We start from the raw sequence: 23,154 nt of genomic DNA, 5'->3' as shown, positions 1-23,154 counted from the left end.
GATTACTAGGGAAGATTCAAGTGATTTATCACTGTCAACACGAAAACAAAACATCAGTTTCTGGTTATTTCCGTTTTACTGAGCAACACTTCAATTCATATTGAAATCATTGTTCTGAATTGAAACTACAGAGATACAGAAATTATCAATATTTCGATTTCATACAATGAGGAAGAAAATTTTGAATACTTTTTTTGTTTGATCAAAGTCAAAGAAGAGTACAAGCTCGTTTTTAAAGTTATCTGTCATCTTGACAAGAGGTCAAGTGATCTGTGTTGAAAAAAAACTTCTGTATTATTTACCACCTTCATTTATCAGTTTATTTCTCCAAGTTCACAGAGATGTTTTTCGTGTTTTATTGGCAGATTCACATAAAAAGTCAATTCTTTCAGCTAATATATTAAATTCTCAGTCTCATTTCTTCATACTGATTTTTCAATTTCTAGTATCGATAACTATTTGAACTCTTTTGAGGAACTCCTTCCTCACCATTCTCTTCAATACATGCATTGAAAAATTGGTTTTTATGAACAAACACGGCTAGAGGTTTGCTATGACACTGAGAATCATTGTAAAATATAATTTTATGCACGAATTTTCATAAATATGACCTGATAAAAGCAGTTTTATGAAATCTTTGAACATATACGATACAAAAAAGTAGTTTGTAATATCATTAATACTTTCGAAAAAACACAGATCAATTGGTATTGATCTCCTTGATCGGGTCAAGGTAATCTCGCCAATCAACGTGACTTCTATGAAATGAGACCAATTTCACTCCTATCTAGCAAATCTGTTCAAAATCTGTTTTTCCGTTAAACAACTGTCGCACCCCAACAAAGGACAACCCTCAGAAGTCGAAACTTGTTCGAACTAAGGATTAACGAGGACTTACCTTTCAACGTGTGACTCATAATACAGGTTGGACAATAGCAAGTGAAAATCGATCGTTCAAACTAGGGATTGAACCACCGACCGACATGGCAGTCAATGCGAGTGGACAAAGCTCACACGTCGAACCGCATGGCTACCGACCGAAATGGCCCCCAAAAAGCTGGGAGCCAGCATTAACGTGGAGGGGAAATGTGTCAAATATAGAAAATAATCATGAAATGATTCAGATTCATTTAAGTAAATACATGAATTGAAAGATGTTCCAACCTAACTTCAATATTTTAACACAAGAACACTCAGTTTTCAGAATTCCATCTTTTAATATTTCAAGTTCATAGACATCGAAATTGATCCGATCACAGGATATGGAATATAAAACAATCTCCAAATACGCAAAGTTGGCTGCAAAAAATGCTGTGCATTTTACCTCAGTACAGTGACCGGATCAAAGTCGCAATGTCAGCGTATAATTCTTTATAAATATTGAGGGAGGTCAAGATCATGGATCATAGTTAACAGTCAAGAGACAACAGACAGTATTCAGTATTCATTTGAGTATCGATTAATCATCAGCAATGCAGCACATCTCCTACTCTTCGATCCTGTTGGGTGGCAGTATAATGTAAGTTTTTTGATTATTTTAATGTATTATTTTTATTAACATTTGAGTGTGAGTTAATCCAAAATGTATTTTTTGTTTCTGTTACAATAAATATTCAATTAAGTTTAAAATGAGTTCTTTCATTATTTGGTATGAATGAATGAGTGGGTGAAACAGCAAATAAAAATCCTCTCGTTAACAGCCAAGCGAGAACTGAGTTGCGACAGTATCACATTCTAATATATTAAAACACGAATTCCCCAGAGATCTATTTTGCGGTTATTTTACATTTTGAACACATTCATAGGATATTCCATTATACATGACTACCTGCAGTAAGAGTGATCGTAATTTTTGGAATTAAATAGGTTCCTCCAAGAAAGTGGAAGAATGATTAACAAAAAATCATCTAATGCTGAAACGCAATGTTCATTTCATGTAAGTAACACTTAGAAAAAAGTTATATTATCCAGAGTTCGGGTATTGTAGGTAATGTAGGACTTTGGACCAATTTGGAGTGGTCAACGTCCTCCCGGAGCTCCTAGTAAACCTATAATAGCGTGAATTTCATTAGTTCGGACTTCCATCGTCTGATATTATTTAAAATGATTTGAAATCCCTGAAAGAACTAAAATAGAAAAATTGAATAAGAAGAATAAAAATGAGTAGCTGAAATAATAATGAAATAATAATGAAATAAAATACAAGTGAAAATAGAACAATTTAACAAAAAATAAAAATAAAAAGTTAAGAGATTCCAAGCCAAGTTACCTCACGATGTTTCGATTGTTAGTATCCACAATCGTCTTCGGGTGATGACTGGACTGATTCCTCCGAGAGCTGACTATAGGTCATTTGAATACTTTCACTTATCTCTGCTTTCCTTTTTCCGCTTCACTGGTTCAGTGAAAGTTGGCCATTTTTTGCTTGAATATGGGTTTCTATATGTTGTGTATCTCTACGCTAACTTGGCTGAATACAACGTGTATTCAGCCAAGGTATGCTCGGCAATTCGAATATTCAATGGCCTCTCAGTTTCATCGATATAGGATTTTCTGCACTCACAGGGTATCCGGTAAATGCAATTCTTTGAATCGCAGTACACGTTTGGTGGCCTGGTTTTCGTGAGACTGCTACGGATAGTGTTTCCGGATCTGAAGCAGGTTCTATTATGTTGTAGTTGGATCCAGTTCTTCATATCTTGTCTGATAATCCTCTGATGTACGGAAGTGCAAGCACTGGCTTCTCTTCCTTTCGTGGCTCCTGCTGTCTTTTAGCAAAAGTATGTTTCACCATCGCTTTGGAGTAGCCATTCCGTTGAAGATCATTTTTCATGATGTCTAGTTTCTTCTCGAGACCTTCCTTCGTATTACAAAGTCCGAAGGCACGGTCTAATATAGTTTTAATGATTTCTCTTTTAGTTGATTGATGGTGGTTGGATTCGTGGTTCAGATACCCACATAGTGTCAGTCCTCTTCACCAATATGTCTAAGAATGGCAATTCGTTGTGGACTTCCTTCTCCATTGTGAAAGTAATGGCAGGTTTACGCTGTTGATGTGTTTCAGGAAGGCGTCTGTCTAGTTCAGTATTCCATGGTTTCATATTATGAAGGTGTCGTCAACGTATCCTAACCAGACACGAGATGTCTTGTGGACTCCTTCAACGGCCAGAATTTCAAACCACTCCATATATATGTTGGCTACGACTAGTAAAACTGGCGATCCCATTGGCAGTGCCTCATCTTGTGTAAATAATTCGTCCTTCAGTTGGAAATAACAATTCCATAATTACTTCTATAGGTAAATTTGTTCTATCTTTTAGGTCCCTATCTACGGATAGCTTCCTGTGTAAGATTTGAAGTGCTTCTTCTACCGGAACGTTGGTAAAAAAGCTTTCCACGTCGAAACTGATTAGTTGATCTTCATGAGTGACTTCAATTGCCTCTAGTAGTTCGACAAAATGCCTTGAATTCTTCACGAAAGACGATGTTTTTCCTTGTAATGGTTGTATTATGGAGAGTGAAAATCTAGACAAGTTTTGTGTAGCCGATTCTCTGGAGCTGATGATTTGTCTGAGCGGAACGTCCTTCTTGTGGATTTTGGGCAGTCCATACAAGTGAGGGGGCTTACTGTGGTGCGGTGTTAGCGATGATCTCTCCTTGTCCGAGAAATAGACTTGGTGTTTTTTCAAGATCTGGTGCAACTTCCTTTCAATTGATGCAGTAGGGTCCCGTACCATCTTCGTGTATTGTCCCTTCTGAAGAACCTCTTCGATCTTCTGTTTGTATATAACAGTATCCATCACCACAGTAGCGTTTCTTTTATCTGCAAGTGAGATCTTGATGGTGTTGTCTCTACGTAAGCCGTTCAGAGCTCTACGTTCTTCATTGCTGAAGTTAGATGTTGGAACTAGTTCTCGAACCAGCTGTTCTCTGATTTTCCATCTAAATTCCATCAATTAGGGAACTGGTAGATTCCATAGCGTTAAAGAGCATCTTGAAAACATTGAAATGCGTCAAAAATTATCTAGAAAACATCATAATCTACTAGAAAATGTTGAAGAGCATCAAAAAAATGTCTAGAAAACTTTGATTACCTTTTCTATGGGGAATTTTAGATATCTTTCAACGTTTTTTATGCATTTTTGACGCTATTCGATGTTTTATAGGCGTCCAACGACGCCTCACTTCATGATCCCACACAGGAACTCATAATCTTCATTGCATGTATATATATATATATATATATATATATATATATATATAAAATAAATAGATAAGTACTCTTTGATCGGTGGCTCTTAAATTGATTTCAATTTAAGAGCCACCGGTGTACAGCTGTTTCAGCCTATTGGGCATCGTCAGTACCGGGCAGGCGGTCCTCGATTGAAGACAAAATGAGAAAAAACCAAGAAAGTACTTGATAAAAATAGCTGCGTAAACGCGTAAACAGCTGTATACCGGTGGCTCTTAAATTGAAATCAATATGGGAATGATCAAAGAGTACTTATCTATTTATTTTTTGATTTTCATGGAATTATTTTCCAGCAGCTTGACTGCATTAACCTTTCTAGATTTCATATCATTTCTAGAAACATGTGGATTCGTTTTCCGATGGCATTTCAGGTTAGCTTCCCAAATTTCTGCTACCGCAGTTGTCGGTTGATTGGTCAAACCACCAACACTGACATAAAAACTTGGCAAGTTGACTTGGGTGTCACACCAATAGGTGGTTCCACTTATGTTTCGCTTGCGTTTACGCAGCTATTTTTATCAAGTACTTTCTTGGTTTTTTCTCATTTTGTCTTCAATCGAGGACCGCCTGCCCGGTACTGACGATGCCCAATAGGCTGAAACAGCTGTATACCGGTGGCTCTTAAATTGAAATCAATATGAGAATGATCAAAGAGTACTTATCTATTTATTTTTTGATTTTCATGGAATTATTTTCCAGCAGCTTGACTGCATTAACCTTTCTAGATTTTATATATATATATATATATATATATATATATATATATATATATATATATATATATATATATATATATATATATATATGTATGTATGAAAATTTCCCTATATTGTGTGTTTATTTGTGATTTTTTGTTTAAAATTATAGTGTGTATATTGAACTATTTTCATCTATTCGTGCAATGAAAAACCTAATATATTTTTATGAATTGAATTAAATGTTAACTGGTAACAACTAAGCCACTGGCTTAATGACGGAACGTCTAAGCGAAACAAAAAATCCTCATACTCACGTCTATAATTTTTTGTAATATAATTCAAATTTGAATTCAGTTGAAATATATGAAACATATCAATAGAGAAATTCAACATGGATAATTTTGAAATTGATACTGAATGATCTGGATTGAAATGAACTGGAACTGCTGTTACCATCCTCCCAATATCATTTGGGAGATGGTTACAGTAGAGAAATTCATTATGGATGAATCTGAAATTGTTAATGAATGATCTGGATTGAATTGAACTGGACCTGCTGTAACCATCCTCCCAAAATCATTTGATTCATCATATACTTATATGATTTCTCTAATTTATGTTTCATTATTCTTTTCAGACTGTCTACACCTGCAGCTGTACAGAGACTCCAAAGATCGATACAAGCAGGGCCAAACCAAAGCTTCCCTCTCCCTTCAACAATTCCTAGGATTAGAGACTGGATTTACTTTAGATAAAGAATCAAATACTGTAGCAATTTTATGCCAAGATGTGGTTGTAGTGTTAGCGTTCGACAATCGAGAAAGACTTATGCAATGGCAGGTAAGTTACTGAAAGCGTAATAATGATGCAACGCTCTACCTTCAACAACAAGATATCTCAAGAGTGGATAACCTGCTCTTATAATTTTCAATATGTTGCAAATCTTCATAACAGTTACATCAACAGTTATTATCAACAAGTAATCTATGAAAGCGCTTCCTATCGAAATTTTCCATTCGTGTGACTCTGCCAACCCAAAATCCACACCTAACAGTGACGGGATGCATGAGACGTTCTTGGATTTCATGTGGATAGGTATGGTCGCAAATTCAACAATTTTGTTTGTTCACGTACCCATACATCCAGAAGTGATTGTTCTATGGAAATTACAGTCAGTTGTTCATGCAACAAACACACATGGTTGTTTACCTTCAGTTCCTGAGTCAGTTGAATTTTTTAAGTGGTATAGGGCCAAGTCACGATGCAAAATTCGACAAGTTTTAGTCTGCGAAAGGCCGAGTTCTTGTGAGTGACGCTACATCCAGTGCCTCGGATTCTCCTGCACACTCTCACAGACAGCGGCGATGTTTATAGTAAATATTGCGTTTCGTCGATGTACGGGTGTTAGTCAATCGTAGCTTCAACAAGATGACCGTCAAAAGTTTTCAAAGTTCTGAAGTCTGTTGGAAGACCCTATATATTTCATCAAATTCATGAATACGCGTATGCAGCGTGGATCTATAAAGTCCAATTCCCTTCTAACTATTGAAGAGGAAGAGATTCAATAATGATAATGATGATAATAATGATAACCATTTGACTGTCGGAGTGGAACAACGCAACACACAAGAGTTAACAGCAGTGAAGAATTCTCTCCGCGACAAGTATCAGCACAAGCTTCGACAGAGCTTCGACAGATCTCGTCATCAGAACTGTCGAGGAAGAACAAAGTTGCTACAGCAAATACGCTTGCCGTTCCAATCTTACTCTACTCGTTTGGAGTGGTGAAGTGGACTCGAGAGGAGCTGTATCAACTCGACGTAAAAACCCGAAAAATGATGCATCTCTATAGGAGTTTGCATCCCAAATCGTCCATTCCACGGTTGTACTTCCATCGACATCAGGGAAGCCATGGAATTTTGAGTTTGGAGTGTCTACATGACAGAATGATACTGAATATAGCCTGTAAAGTCGTCAGGAGTTCGGATCCCCTTCTCTGCATGGTCCGTGACCATGAGAGAGCAGTAATTGGAGCTTTTTTCTTTTGAGTAGCTACCCGAGCAGCTGATGAACTCGGTTTAGTTTTTGACACTGAACGAGGTGACCGTTCAGTGACCGTTCCAGTGACCGTTCCACCGAGTTGGAACCTGTTCAGCAAAAAGCTCATATAAAAGCCGCAGGGATCACCTCACTTCTGCGGAAACACAAAGGATAACCCAATGCATGGGGTCTTCTTCAATAACATTGGAGACCTTGGCTCATCAAAGAGCCTGACTTTCGTTTTCCTCAGTTCGAGTGGGCTGAAGTCGGAAACTGAGGGGTTCATTGTGGCTTGCCAGGATGGTGTCTTCAACACCTTAGTAGATCTGTGGTAGACCGCAGTAGCGTGATGAGTATAGAAGTTCCTGACACAAGGTGCAGGGCCTGCCGCGAGGTGCCCGAGTCACTGATGCACTTGCTATCAGCAACATAACGCGGCCCTAAGAGTGCTATATTACGAACTACGAGACTTTTATGGTATTGACGAGACACTGGTGTTGCCCTACGCTCCGAGGGATATTGAATCCGTTGTGGGGAACGCGAAGTGCCGAATTTATTGGAACTGTTCGTTCCCCACCCTCAGGCTCATACAAGCTGATAAGCCTAATGTAGTCCTTCTCGACCATTTGTCGTGGAGTTTTCAGTATCTGGCGAGATGAATAACTTCGAAAATTGAAGGAAAAACGGATAAAATATCGAGATTTTCTCTTCGAACTCTGCAGACTTTATTCAGACCACTTTGTCAAGATGGTTGTTCTGATTATTGGAGTCCTTGGTGGAATGATGCCCTCTCTACTCTCGAATCTTGAAATCATACCGGCTTGCCACACTAAAGCCGGACAGATGAAGAAAACTGTCATTCTTGGCTCACTGCGCTTGCTCAGGGCTCATGATTCTCGGAACCAATGATCACTTTCTCCACGGTGTGGGGAGTGGTCGTTGGTCCCGAATGTATCGGAACTTCGGGGGATAGGGCCTGACCAGCGCAAACTACGGTTTGAAAAATAATAATAATAATAGGTCTTTTTTTACATGGAAATATAGTTACAATTAACAAAAACATATTTATGAAGTGATATGTAATGATAATGGGAAAATGCCAAAGGTCAGGTGATCAATATATTTTGTACAAAGAACATCAATCTCTTCTACTATTTTCGAGTAAAGAAAAATTTTGACACATTTTCAAAATGCACATATGAGCAATTTGAGATATAATTGAAAATACAGCAACACATATACATAACGATATACCAATAAGCAAAAATTGTAATTAGTTCACATCAAATCGTAAATCAAATTATCTCAATTTTTCATTCCTAATATTGGTTCATTACTTTGTGAGTATGGACTGCATGAGTATGAACTTTACTCTCGTGCAGACGGTATAAATACCAAATCTGGGGTTTTCAAATAGATTTCAGAAGGAAGAATTCGTGTGTGAAGACACCCTAGAATCGTAAAACATCTTGCGGCAGTCCACGAGGTGCATAGAAATAGAGGGAACACAGTGATGTTTTAGGGCGGTATTATCTCGAGATCAGCGTGTGCATCGAGACTAATTATTAACTCATACACGATACTGCACGCCTCCACACAGCAAAGGTTCTGCGTGATTTCATATTGCCAAAATATTGCTGTTTGCCATGGCCAGCGCAGTCTCCAGATCTTAATTCCATTGAATATGTATGAGATTCGATTCGAAAAATAAATTCTTAGTCAACAAACGGCATTCTATTCAAGGCAGCAACTTTTTCAATGTCTCTCAGAGCTTTGAACTGCCACCGACCGAAAATCAAAAAGATATCGTAAATCTCATTGCAAACATACCCAACAGAAGGCAAGCAGTTATTTTTGCACGAGAAGGGCACAATACAGATCGTTATGGTACTCTGCTTTTGCAAAAGAGGGTTCTGCAAGCGGCTTCATTTGACCACAACCTGTCATTGGCATCGCTTTGGCTTTGCCAAACAAAGACTAAACACCTGGATGGCAAGAAGATTTATGGACTTCTGGCAGAATCTTCTAGGATTGACTCACTCCAAGGCGTTTATTTACCCTTCTAAGCTTGATTCCAAACAGTTGTTGGGCTACGGTAGGGATGAACTACGATGCCTAACAGACCTTCTTACGGGCCACTGTCATTTGAATCATCATATGCAGAGACTTGGACTATCGTAAGACAGTGTATGTCGCCTCTGCCTGGAAAATGATTGAACAGCAGAGCATATACTTTGTGCCTGCCCCGCTGGGGACCGAATCAGGTTCTCTCACCATCTGACCTGAAAGACCACTCACCATACACACTAAACGGCTTCGTTAACGAGCTGGGTTTATTTGATCGAGTGTGAATAGGTGTGAGCCACAATAAACCCTTGCGGGTTGCGGTGGAGGGTCGAATAGACCCACTCACTTTAGACCTACCTACTCTGCTTTCATTTCACTACAAAAAATAATCTGCCTAAGATTGATATCCAATTTCTTGTTCTGTTCATTCACCCATGAAAAAAATTGTTATTTCTGCTTCCTGTAGTGAACAATAACCCATGAAATAAATATATATTACTTTTTATTTGCTTCTTCTCAATTATGAACTGATTATTTTCATTCAATAGCTTGTCCCCGAATTTTTTTCATGTGTATAAATGATACATAATGAAGACCCCATTACTGAACCTTGAGATACCCTACGTAAGTTGTCTTGTTGAAGATGAAGGTCGTGTTTTATGTAAAAAAGAAGCAATATGCGGCTCAGTATTTTATTGAAATGAATGATGTTATTGATGTAGTGAGCCGTGATCCGATCTCGTATGAGAAGGCGGAAACATTCAACGTTTTGTCCAAAACTGCGTTGGTCATCTTCAGTGACCATATGATACTTCTAACGAACGGCATTATATGTGCAAAGAAAACAATTCATTATATTTATTTTTCAGGTAAAACTGAGTTTCCATCTAAACGACGGCCCTCATTTTCTGGTCTTGGTCTCTTCCGCCCCACCGAAGTCCAGGTTACCGCCGGGACCTGCCAGGTTGCACGTTCAAGAAAGGGGTTTCTGTTTGACAACGGGAGTACCGCCCAGGATAGCTGGACAGTGGCTTATTAGTAATTTAAGGAGATATGGGGTGGTGGAGGGGAGGTTTTGCTTCGAGGGTGGATCTAGGTGTATCAAGGGAGAGGGTTTATATGTACTACTTACGGATCAGGGTGAAGAAATCACGTCCACGTTGAAAGTTGCATCAACGGGTAATCTACATTCGTCCAGGAGGAGACCTGTTTCTAGGAATATGTCGGGTGAGTTTGGGAAAATAATAATAAAATAATAGATCTGCTTAAAAACAAAGTTGAATGAAGATACGTGGCTTCCATACGAGTAGGAAGTTTACCGTTGCCACTTTCTATTCAAGTAATGCTAGTAACACTTATTAGTTTTCTCTTGCTGACTGTTTTTCACTGTTTGTCACTCTTTGACACTCTGTCCCATCGATAATAAAAACAATTCTCACAGAATTGTCACAGAAAATGATCAATATCAAAAATGAAATATCTGAATTCCCTAAGGATCCATTATTGGGCCCCTGCAGCAGTATGCTGGCCCTACTCTACAATTTGCTCAGTCGCTGATATCGAGAGTAGAACTGAAGTACTGAAAAATCACTTTGCAACTGTAAATTGATATAATCGATATCATCTATCAAAGCGTGAAGAAATGTAACGCTCAGAAACAATCTACGTGTATTCGAAATAATGGAATGGAGAATAAAATGATCGTTTTTTCTTCGCGAACATTTTTTTGTCGTTCGGAAAAAAAGGTGTTTCAGAAATATTTTTTGAAAGCGTTCGATATAGGCAATATGGACATGATAGACAGGATACCAAATGAATACTCCATATTCTAGCTCACTTCGGACGCAGCTTTAGTAAAGAGTAATCATAATTTCAACTTTATAGTCAAATAGGTACGTAGGTCAGCTTTTGATCAAAAGTAATGCCAAGATCTTTGATTTAATTATTTCATTGTAGCGGGATTCCCTGAATGGTGTAGGCATATTCGCTAATAGCCTGTTTTTTTAGAAGTTCTTCACGGAAGTTTTGGTGATATTGAGTTGAAGGTGATTCACAGAACACTAGTTGAAAACTTTTGTGATACCTTTCGGCAATTTCAAACAATATTATCCACATTATGAACCTTCAAATATCCAGCATATAATAGTTTGGTAGACTTCATGTGCCATAGAAGGTCATTAGCAAGAACACGAGAAAGCCGAGATTTGAACCTTGGGGCACTCCAAGGGTGAATGAGTGAATATCCGACTGATGCATGCGATCAAAATGATGAGACACAAAAAGCTGAAGCAAACCATAAAATTTGAGGAATTGCACAGAAATGATATGAACTGACAGTTTGATACCAGCGCTGAATCACTTCTTTTTGAATGGGGCATACTCTAGCTGTCTTCCAAATGCTACGAAATGAGTCTGTTGACAGTATTAAAATGAATAAATACATTGAAAGGTCCATTGATGCCATAATCTTCAACGTTAAAACTAAGAATTTGACCGGGACCAACTATCAATTTGTTTTTCACTTTTCAGAAGAGTCGAGGATACTTTTTTCAACAGTTTTGTGAAGGAAAATTCAGTCTGATTTTATCATTAGATTTTGCAGGTCGACCTAAAACAAAGTGTGTGTGAGATATTATCAATATATTTTATCCAACGTCAAAGTCAAAGTTAAAATATGCTTTATTGTCTGAAGATTCATATCTTATTGACAAAGTTTTGTTAAAATTAGTAAATAAAAAAACAAACGAACAAAATTACACATATTAGCTATCGCTATTTAGTCATATAAAACTATAAACTATAAAATAATATACAATATCGAGTAGATACTGAATATATGTATATGCAACAAAATAGGACAGAAAAAGATAACAGAAACAGTTTGTATTCATTTAGCACAATACAATAGGGGAATAGCCAGTAATAATGTATTTTAATAATTTCCAATATTGATTACATGAACTGTATTGAGAGTCAGACACAAGTCAATAAATCAATCAATCATGCTTTATTGTCCAAGAAATCTTTATTGACAAAACTAGTGAAACAATGTTGAAGTTTTCAAAAAAATATTAAAATTATGATATACAGTGAACAATCATTATAGGGTTTAAACAATATGAAAAACAATATATAAACCATTACAGATAATAAATGAATAAATCATTGCAGAAGTACTCCTTTAACTAATTTTCTGAATTTTTTTAAATTTGCTATTGCCCAAACAAAATTTTATTTTACATAAATGGTTACAAATGATAATGAGTCTAATATTGAGGACAACAACGATAAAAAAATAAAAACAATTGCCCTATAGCGCATTGGAAGGTGGTTGTATATTTTCTTGCTCTCATATATCAAAGAAAATTTTGTAATTGCTGATTTTGAGATTGGCAAGGGAAAATTCCGACTCCCTCTCGTGTGGTAACGTCTGTCATGATTTGCTGTTGAGTTGGAGTATTTTTTGTGAATTAGGCAAACGGTTTCTAAAATAAACAAACAAGGTACAGTAAGAATTTTCTGATTGATGAAAAGTGGTTTGCAGTGGTCTTGTGATTTTGCCCTGCATATGTATCCGACAACCCTTTTTTGTAGAACAAATACTGAATTCAGTAGTTGATGACTACAGAAGCCCCAAAAGGCAATTCCATATCTCAAGTGCGACTCTCTCAATGAAAAATACACAGTTCTGGCTGAGAATTGATTGAGTTCGTCAGAAACAACTCAAACTGCATACCAGCCAGATGCTATTTTTTTGCATAAGTTTGTTATATGCTCATCAAATTTTGAGTAATAAATACCCCTAAATATTTTGTGTGAGTTTTCATCAACTATAGCGTGATTTTCTATAAGTAAGTCGTCAAAATTGAGTTTGAAGCAAATTATGTTTGTTTTATTCGTGTTGAGGCATAAAGAGTTTGAATCGCACCACTGTTTAACCCTATAGAGATCCAGAGTTATGATGTCTCTGAGATTATCTTCATCTGTCCCACGCCAAAGGATCGTGGTGTCATCCGCAAAAAGTGTTAACTTCAATGTCAATGGTTACCAGATCATTCAGATAAAGCAGAAGAAGGATAGGACCAGGAACCAAACCTTGTGGTACACCTGATGAATCATTCTCAATATGCGATGTATTTCCTTGGAGTTTCACTAACTGCTTCATTCCTGTTAGATAACTGTGAAGCCACTTATATGACAATCCTCTGAAGCCATAGCACTGAAGTTTAAATGATAGTGTTTCATGGTTCACGCATTCTAACGCTTTTGAGAAATGATAGAATACTGCCCCAATAAATCTGTTTAAAATCTATTTTTCTCTAATCAATTATCGCCTCCATACGAAAGACAACTCTCAGAAGTTGTGAAACTTGTGCGAGCTGAGGACTAACGAGGTCTTACCTTTTAACGTGTGATTCCTAACACGGAATAGAACAGAATAGAACAATATGTTCTTTATTATCTTAACCAATATATACATTAATGACAAATACTTTGACGGATATAGCTTCAACAAGATGGCCGTTAGCAAATATCAAAGTTTGGAAGTCCCTGTTAGCAGACTCTATTAATTCACCAAGTTTTATATTTGTTTTTGTCATTAACTATTTCAATATTATTTCAGTACTGGATAGTCCACGTAGGCTTCCCATGAGAGCTACTGGAGGTGTTTCTCTGGAACTGAGCGAGTCTTCATTGAATTCCAGAGCAAATTCTCCATACACTGATATGGAGAGCAATTATGGCTGTGGTGATAGTATATCAAATGACGGCTGGGGACCACCACCTATAGAACGTTGTATGAGCTGTATCAGCAAACTGGGAGCGATGTCAAGGTGAGAATTATTTATAAGTTCTTGGCAAAATGAGTTGAACATGAATGATACATCGATATTTGTTGCAAGCCACTTGAAAGATAGGAATAAAGTCAGTAACAATTCAATAATATGACATTATCAATTGGTTGGAAGTTGATTTAGCTTGATCATCACCATATTTACTGCCTGATTTTTTTTGAAAATATACATAATATTTACTGTTTGACACAGTAAATATTATGTATAAGCATGAGCGTCTAGATACATTTGATAACACGAATGAAGATTCAAGATTACAATTGCTCATCTGACAAAAAAATTTAATCAGGCATAATTGATGTACTCAAATACATCCTTGTAAGTTAGTACTGAGGCTGTACGAACAGATCTGCATTTTTTGTACCATGTTAATGGTATCCTTAAGCTGTGAGATAAAATTAACAAGTGAAAATAACATAAACAGTGATAACCTAAACAAAAATAAAATAAACAGTCGCAACTTAAACAGTGAGAATAAAGTAGCAGACAAAGAATATGATTTACTATAAGTTTTGGGTACAGAACTATCACCAATAAGTAATTATAAAATTAGGAAAAATTATGTTTAAAAAAATCTGTTCAAAATCTGTTTTTTTATTTGATCAGCTGCCGCCCCCATACGAACGACAACTCTCAGAAGTTACAACAGCAAATTTCATTTCTCCAATTCATTCTAAAGTACAGTTTGTCATATTTCTCAAACGTATTCAGTGGTTCACTTTATAATTCAATTTCAGCGTAGTGAATGGATTTTTCACCTATATTTGTATTAATGTGGCTTGAATAACTTTTTTCGAGATCAATTGCCCTAACACCAAACTGATTTTTGCACTCGACGCGCGTTTCGCCAACAAAGTTAGCATCCTCAGGAGAAGAAAATTGATACCTAGTCTAGTCTGGTTAGTCCTTATATACTGAAATTTGTTACCTGAGGTTGTATACCTGAAGTCCAATTTGGAATTTCTCGGTAATTAACTACCTGCAAGTTCTTAGTAATTATTCTCTTCCAAACAGAAGATTAAAAAGCGGGCTAAACGGGATGGGATCACACCGATTTTAAACAGGAGGCTACAACTTTCAAATCCCACAGTACCAAAGATATATTGTTTACCAAAAATACACAAACCTGGAAAATCGATGCGACCAATAGTCTCAGCAATTAATTCGCCTTCGTATAATATCGCTAAATGGTTGTCAAAAGAATTTGAAAATCTCCCGATCGGCCCAACCGGTGCGAGTGTTAAAAACTCACAAGAATTCATAGAGAAAATAAAAGATATTGAATTAGGAGAAGGCGAATTATTGGTATCGTTCGATGTGAGTTCCTTATTTCCAAGCGTCCCAATATCACAAGCTCTAGAGTGTTTGGGGAGATCTTCTGAAATCGAACAACTTAGCAAATCGAGCTGTTGAAGAATACATCCAACTCACCAAGCTTTGCATGGATCAAAATTGTTTTCAATATAATGGCTCATATTATGAACAGTGTGAAGGAACGGCTATGGGTAACCCATTGTCTCCATTTATAGCGAACGTATTCATGTGTAGGTTTGAGACGGAAGCTGGGAAAGAACTCAGTTACTTCCACAGGGTCTGGATCAGGTATGTTGATGACATATTCGCTGTAGTGGATACAAGGATAACCAGAATCGAGAATGTCCTTTCAGCACTAAACAACAGGTGTAAAAGTATAAAATCCTCATATGAAAAAGAAGAAGAACGAAAGTTGCCGTTTTTAGATGTATTGGTCATAAGGAACGAACAGAACGAAATAGTATTTGATATTTACAGGAAAGACACGGGCACTTTCAGATACATTCCCAATGACTCGAATCATTGTCCACAACAAAAAATGGCGGCGCTGTGCCGCCATTGTGTGCCGCCTGGTACACAGGTTAATAACTTTTCCTTTAAAGAAAGATAAGTAGGACAATGAAAAAAGAGTGATTCGGTATGTAGCTGAAGCAAACGGTTTTAACCCAGATATAGTTGACAAGATAATTAGATAATGCAAGTTTAGGGAAGCACTTCGTAAATCTTCAACGTTTCAAAAAGAGGAGAGTAATAACAAGTTTATAGTAAACCCATATGAACCCCAATACACGAGAGGGCTTCAACAGATATTCGATAAAGTAAATATGAAAGTTGCATATGAAACTTTTCATAAATTGCAACAGCTTCTTGGTAATCCAAAAGATAGACTAGAAAACACAGAAAGGTACGAAATCAGTTGTCAAGACTGCAACAGCAAATACATCGGCCAGAGCCGACGAGCGATCAAAACCCGCTCCAAGGAGAATTGTGCATACATCAAATAAGAAAGGATAGAAAAATCCAGTGTCGCCCAACATGCTTCAGACAAGGACCACAGAATTGGTGAAAACAATCTGAAACTGATTAAGCATGTGCATGACACCAGGCTACTCGATGCATGTGAGAGTCTAGCGAAACGCGCGTCGAGTGTAAAAATATCAGTTTGGTGTTAGGGCAATTGATCTCAAAAAAAGTTATTCAATTGCTCATCTGACAAAAAAATTAAATCAGGCATAATTGATGTAGTCAAATATTCCTGAATACTGTAAAAACAGTTTTCCAAGAAAAAAGTCCTGATTCTGATTTCGAAGGAGCTTTGTTCGAGAACTTTTAATAAATTTGGAGAAGCTTGTAAATATTGACTTTCAAAGAATTTTGATAGACCTTGTAAGTTAGTACTGAGGCTGTACGAACAGATCTGCATTTTTTGTACCATGTCAATGGTATCCTTAAGCTGTGAGATAAAATTAACAAGTGATAATAACATAGACATTAATAACCTAAACAATAGTAAAATAAACAGTCGCAACTCAAACAGTGAGAATAAAGTAGCAGACAGAGAATATGCCTTACTATAAGTACTGGGTACAGAACTATCACTAATAAGTAATTAGAAAGTTATGAAAAATTACAACAACAAATTTTTTTTCTCCAATTCATTCTAAATTACAGTTTGTTATATTTCTCAAACGTATTCAGTGGTTCACTTTATAATTTCATCTCAGCGTAGTGAATGGACTTTTCACCTATATTTGTATAATATGGCTTACCTGATGCTAAATTATTTAAGCTTTCACTACCTGAATTATAGCGCAAATTCTGAATACAGTAATTAAGAAATATCTCATAGTTTTTTGTTTGATATAAGTTTTTATTGATTTATGATAAACAAAATTATATATACAATAAATTCTTCAATTTTCATCAAGTAATACAAATTATGAAACAACACAAATCAATTAGCGCTCCGGGGCGACTAGATGGATTCCAGTGGTGCATTTGCTTTTGCAGCTGCCGAAAAACCCGGAAAAACGTGCAGCACCACATCATCTGAAGATCTTGATCTGCAAATGTTATCTCTCTCATAAAACAAAATGTCTCCAGAGGCTCCACTAAATTCATCGCCAGAACACTTAGTGACACGACTATCGTCAAATTTAAACAATTCCGTTTCGTTCCAAGGCGTAATAATGACCAGATTCAACGTCAAAACCACAGTGAGCAATGATTGCAAGAAGATTATAATAGTGGTCTGTTATATTGAAGTGTTCATCTTTTTAGAACCTTCGTGAGAGTTTGGTGCTTCCCTCAGAGGTGGAGTCATATTTGAAGATCATCGCAGTGTTATTATTAGATTAACTGGTGCCTCAGATTTACTTGTTTTATTACAGTTTTTGGGCAGCTCCTCAAACTAAAAGCGGACAATGTATTCTAGAGTATATCAGCATAATCTCTTTCACTCTTTTTATTTTTTTTCGTGTCGAAGCACTATTTGAATAATTATTGTAATACTATCTGATTTTGCTCTGTTTTTAGATTTATGCTCCAAATGACATTTATGTATTTGTTCTCATCATATTTATCAAACTTTTCATTCTACAAGTTATTTGAAATGTTAAAACTTTGAGAAATAATGGAATATTCAAAAGATACAATCATACATGCACCTAATAAAAATTTATACTTGAATACTTGAAGGTATACAAAATCGAAGGAAACCTAGCAAAAAAATTAGTTGAATGAATATTCAGAACAAAAAATTTACTGTTGTCCAAACTTAATGAAATCCAATTAAAAAAAATGTGATGATTTAAAACGGTGTTCTCAATCAACCTTCTTCTATATTTAAATCAATATACTTTAATTCTGTGAAGTTTTTAGACAGCCTACCTTTGTTTACATCGATAATAGTAGTTTTGAGCGAACAAAAGTTTCACAAGAATAAGTTTTATTTGCAATGACATAGCCAAACGACTGTATTTGAACAAATATAGTTTAAATAACTATAAAACACGATTTTGAAGAAAAGTTAAAAATATTTTTTAAATAAGCTCAAAACAATAACAATCAGCCGTTTTTTTCCGGAAAGGGAGTCTGAAAATCAGCTACCAAGCCCAAGGAAGGCAGCAGGCGCACAAAGAAGGGTTGCAAATAAGGCAGCAGGTGCGCGTGTTAATACAAAAAATTCTTTTTTAAAATGAAGAAATACATGTAAAGTGAGTTCGAATTATATCAAAGAGGTTACGTACAGCGCCATCTGACCGCGAATAGATCAATTAAAAAAGTCGATAATTCTGTCAAATACAGATCCCGAGCTTGAGAGTTACAGACAAACATACATACATACAAACAGGCGAAGCTAGTAAAAGCGTCTCAATAAAATTGATTGGATACATTTTTTTCATTTATTGCAATTTGCTCTTCTAACCTATTCTCTATTATATTTTAGATCCTCTACGGCAACAGTAACAGTTGGAACGCCATGTTGGGAGCATGCGTGCGACCGCCATTCAATCAGTAGTAGTTCAGATAGCAGTGGCTGGAGTCAAGCAGTTACCAAACCGCCTGCGAGGCCTCCAAAACCAGGAACCACTTCCCCATCACCAAAGAAACCTGCTGCACTGCCTCCGCCGTCCTACGATAACTACGACATTCCTAAAATACCATATCCCGTGGTGAGTATTCCCACAAAATATCAGTTTGTACTTTTTACATTTCTAAAATACTAGCAGAAAGACGTATATACAGTATGGGAAATTGGGGTCAAGTACGGAACCGTAGAGTAACTATCACAACTGAGTTGTACACTCTCTTTGTTATATGTTTCGTCTTTGATATGTCTTCGTTCCATGTTCAGTTGGGCAATTGTTGTTCTTCTTCAAGTTACTTTTTTTTCAATGTTTTCGACTACTATAAATTCCAGATATCCAAATTCCTCATTGTGTTGAACATGTTATCGATTTCAAGCAACAATTCGCAGGTATATAGTTTTTTGAAGTTTTGTGTCTGTCAGCTTTTTTCCTGTGTAATTGCTACCCGGTCATTCGCAAAGTGTATATACAATCACATTGTCTGAAAAAGAATCACCACTATGAAGCTCTGTTCAGTTCAGATGTCCTTATCATCAGAGTCCAGAAATTATACAGTCAATACCTGATTTGCTGAAGCAGACCTTTAGATTTTTCTCAGACTGTGCCTTTTATGAAACTTCCACGGAATCTGTTTACTGGTGTTATTTTTTGATACTATTTATGTTTCTTGATGACTTATTTTGTCATGTGATTCCATGTCATTCATAATTGTCCAGGAGCTAGGAAAAAATGAAGTCTGTTGAAAAAACAACTACCCCAAAGGCTCAGTACGCTGCTTTTCTTTTCAATGTTATCCAACATTTTATCCCATATATGAATCCAATAAATGTTCATCATCTTCTTTCAGAATCAGTTTCAATTTATTACTTTGTGTTCAAGGTCCCCTTTTTTTATTTAAGATTACAAAGACTATTTAAGGCTGTTAGGAACAGTAAAGACTTTTCGAAACAATGAAAACTTTTCAAAACTATAAAGACTATTTAAAACAATCATACTCTTTAAAACAATGAGGACTATCCAAAACAGTGAAGACTACTGAAAACAACAAAGACGAATGAAAACAAAGAAGTTTATTCAAAACAATGGAGAATTTCTCAAACAATGGCTGACATTTGAAATTATGAAGACTATCTGAAACAATGAAGACTATCAAAAATAATAGACACTACTTCAAAACAATGAATTATTTGAGACAATGAAGAACTATTCGAAACAATAAAGGACTATGAAAAACAATGAAAACTTTCACATAACAGCCAAGACTTTTCGAAATATGGAGACTATTTGAAACAATGAGGAACCATGAACCATCTGAAACAATGAAGAATATTCAAAACAATAAAGACTATTTAAAACAATGAAGACTATATAAACCAATAAAGACTATTTGAAATAATGGAGACTTTTTAAAATAAAGAAGACTATTTGAAATAATGAATTTTTTAAAACAATGGAGACTATTCAAAACAGTGAAGACTACTAAACAATGAATACTATTCAAAATAATGAACAACTATGGAGAACAAAAAACTATGACATGACATCGAAGACTTTTTGAAATATGGAGTATTTGAAACAATGAAAACTTTGAAGACTATTTTATGAAACAATGAATACTATTTGAAACAATGAAGACTTTCAAACAATGAATGCTATTCAAAACAGTGAAAAATATTTGAAACAATGAAGACTGTTCACAACAATGAACCATTTCTATCTCTTTCATTCAAAACTTTTTCATTTATTTGATTTGAAACGAAGTATACTATTCCTTATGATGCACTGTTTGGAACCTTTGTTGTAGTAATGAATATTACTGGAGTTTTTTTTAAAACAAGTCATACACTACACAGCCTTTTGGGAAGTCCAAAAGACAAAGTCAAGAATTCGGAAAAGTCTGGAATTCACGATATTGAATGTAAGGACTGCGATGCAAAATATTATGGACAGACAAAAAGATCTATTAAAGTAAGATATAAGGAACACCTAGCACACTTAAAATATGGAAGACCTGAAAAATCAGCAGTCGCCCATCATATTTTGCAACAAAACCATTCCATAGACTGCAGTTCATTAAGATTAGTTGGACAAGTCAATAACAACAGGCAATTAGATGCCTATGAGAGTGTAGAAATAAGTAAACACAATAATATTATGAATAACGATGACGGACCTATACCAAAGAGCATACTACATAGCTTGTTGAAATAAAATAATATTGTTGGGTTTACTGAATACTTCATAAGGACACATTGCAAAAATAAATTTGGATAGGCAATATTGTGAAATTAAGTTTTATATATCTGAAAATTGTTTTATATAAACATATATTGTAAAATAATAGGTAAGGGAAAATTGTAAGATCAATTTAGGTTGGTATACCTGTATGGGTATGTATGGGTGGTACGCCTAGATGATTTACCTGTATAGCATAAATAGGGTTAGCTTCGCAATAGTTTCTAGTTTTAATCTTTCTCTTTGGAGATGATCACTTGTTGATCGAGGTGTTAAAAATAACGATTTGGTGTTGGGAAAAAACTCCAGTAATATTCAATACTATTCCTGTCCCCTCAATACAATATCTACACCGTCTCTTCAACACAATATATACATCATAGGTTCTCATTACAGTCATGAATTTAAAAAACACGCTTCATTAGGCATACATAGCACAATCAAAAAATTATTCTTGCATTATACAACAATTATTTTTCATTGCAGGAGCCGAAAATCGACGAGCTGTACGACACTCCACGGAAGTTGAAGGAATGCATCCAAAACTTCGGATTCGACACCATCCAAAAGCCTTGCGGCTGCGTGGTCCGCGTTCGCCAACCGGAACCAGAGAGGCCATGCGTCTGCCAACGCCTCATGTCCTGCTGGTCCGCTACGGAAGACATCCACGCTATATACGCCACCGTAGACTACTCCAAGAAGACACACCGCCAGCAGCCTGTGTCCATCGGTGCCAACTACGCGAATCTAACCGCCTCAGCAACAGCAACTACTACCAACTACGAGAATATGGAATTCGCTCAAACCCTGCAACTTTACGAGAACAGCAAGGAAATCGCTGACAAAGCCAAGGCTTTGTGCGCCAAGTGCGGCCATGCTCAAGACGACTACCTCATGATGGAGCCCTCCAACAAGCCGTCGCAGCCCCATCCGGGGTACATCCCGATGTCCCCCGCCGTGAAGCAGCGACTAGGAAAAGTACTATCGAACAGCAACCCAAATCTGGGTCCAGCGCTGGACAGATCCAACAAGCCGTCTGGTTCTTCCATGTTCCAGGCCAACGTCTACCAACGGAAACAAATGCTGGACAACGCGGACAATCTAGACGTCAGGAGGAAGCGGTCCAACTCCGCGGACTCGTCCACGAGTCGCTGTGAGCCGGAGCCTGAACCGGAAACTTCCCCGTGTCACTGCGCTCACTCTATCGCTGTGAGGAGGTCCTCCTCGGTTCCTTGCAAGTCTAACAGGGATTCCTCTAGCTCCAACGACTCTGGGGTGTTTGAGCTGCCGCGTAGACCCCAGGTCTACGCCAACCAGACCTTGCCGAGGAGGTCCAAGTCCTCTGATCCTCTAAAGGACCTCACGTTCCAGTTCAACAAGGCCGATAACAACAAATCCGCGAGTGCAGAGGCGGAGGTTCCAGTTTGTCCTTCCGGGTCGACCAGTAGCGGGACTTCTGACATGTCGGACTATTTCGAGACGCTGTCTTTGTCTTCTCACAGCTCTGGAGACGTTCCTCCTCCGAGCTGCACTTTGAGGCCACGATCCGGTAACGAGTATCTCAGCATGCAGAGACTCATTGCTCCGGTTCCGGAGGAACGGCATTGAACTAGTCTACTTAGAAAGCAATAAAAATTGATAGTATCTAGTACAATATACATATTACTAATATTATTATATTGTCTGTAATCTTTTTCTGTATAAAGGTATTTACTTTATAAATAAATTATTCATGAGGAGTGAAATATTTTATTTGTAACTTTGCGGATGAACCTGAAAAATTATAGCGATTACAAATTTTCACAATATGAACTTCATTCCCACTACAACAGTAGTTTCTCCAACTGGATTAGTATTCTATACACTAATTCAGAATGCAATGTATACAAATTATCAACCTTCATCGTTAGAGATCACTAAATGGTAAAGAGGTAGTTCTAAAGATTCCCTTCTTGTTGGTCGTTCAATTGGAAATTTAGTTGTTATGTTCATTAATTTCCAGAGAATCCATCAAGTTTGATTTTGATTTTCACCATGTGGTCCGTCATAGTTTAGGTCGAAGTCATTGTTGTTTTCTAACAGATGACATATGCATAATCCAT

The 23,154-nt window shown here is 36.7% G+C and overlaps 1 protein-coding gene across 2 annotated transcripts in view; it reads left to right on the top strand.

Annotated features, from left to right (window-relative positions):
- LOC111508731 (uncharacterized) overlaps nucleotides 1-22,791 on the top strand; it is a 483,369-nt gene extending 460,578 nt beyond the window's left edge. For both annotated transcript variants that reach the window (XM_074176068.1, XM_074176069.1), the window contains 5 exons: nucleotides 5,588-5,790; nucleotides 9,927-10,284; nucleotides 13,682-13,892; nucleotides 18,676-18,901; nucleotides 21,539-22,791. In XM_074176068.1, coding sequence (XP_074032169.1) covers nucleotides 5,588-5,790; nucleotides 9,927-10,284; nucleotides 13,682-13,892; nucleotides 18,676-18,901; nucleotides 21,539-22,660 — 2,120 coding nt within the window. In that variant the 3' untranslated portion in view covers nucleotides 22,661-22,791. The remainder of the gene's footprint in view (nucleotides 1-5,587; nucleotides 5,791-9,926; nucleotides 10,285-13,681; nucleotides 13,893-18,675; nucleotides 18,902-21,538) is intronic.
- Nucleotides 22,792-23,154: the final 363 nt, after the last annotated feature.

The sequence above is a fragment of the Leptinotarsa decemlineata genome, unplaced genomic scaffold, assembly GCF_025532065.1.
Source record: "Leptinotarsa decemlineata unplaced genomic scaffold, Ldec_3_MD MMD2_tig00001393_RagTag_RagTag, whole genome shotgun sequence".
NCBI lineage: Eukaryota > Metazoa > Arthropoda > Insecta > Coleoptera > Chrysomelidae > Leptinotarsa > Leptinotarsa decemlineata.
The sequence above is the reverse complement of the archived record's forward strand: the minus strand, read 5'-3'. Positions and strand labels throughout refer to the sequence as shown.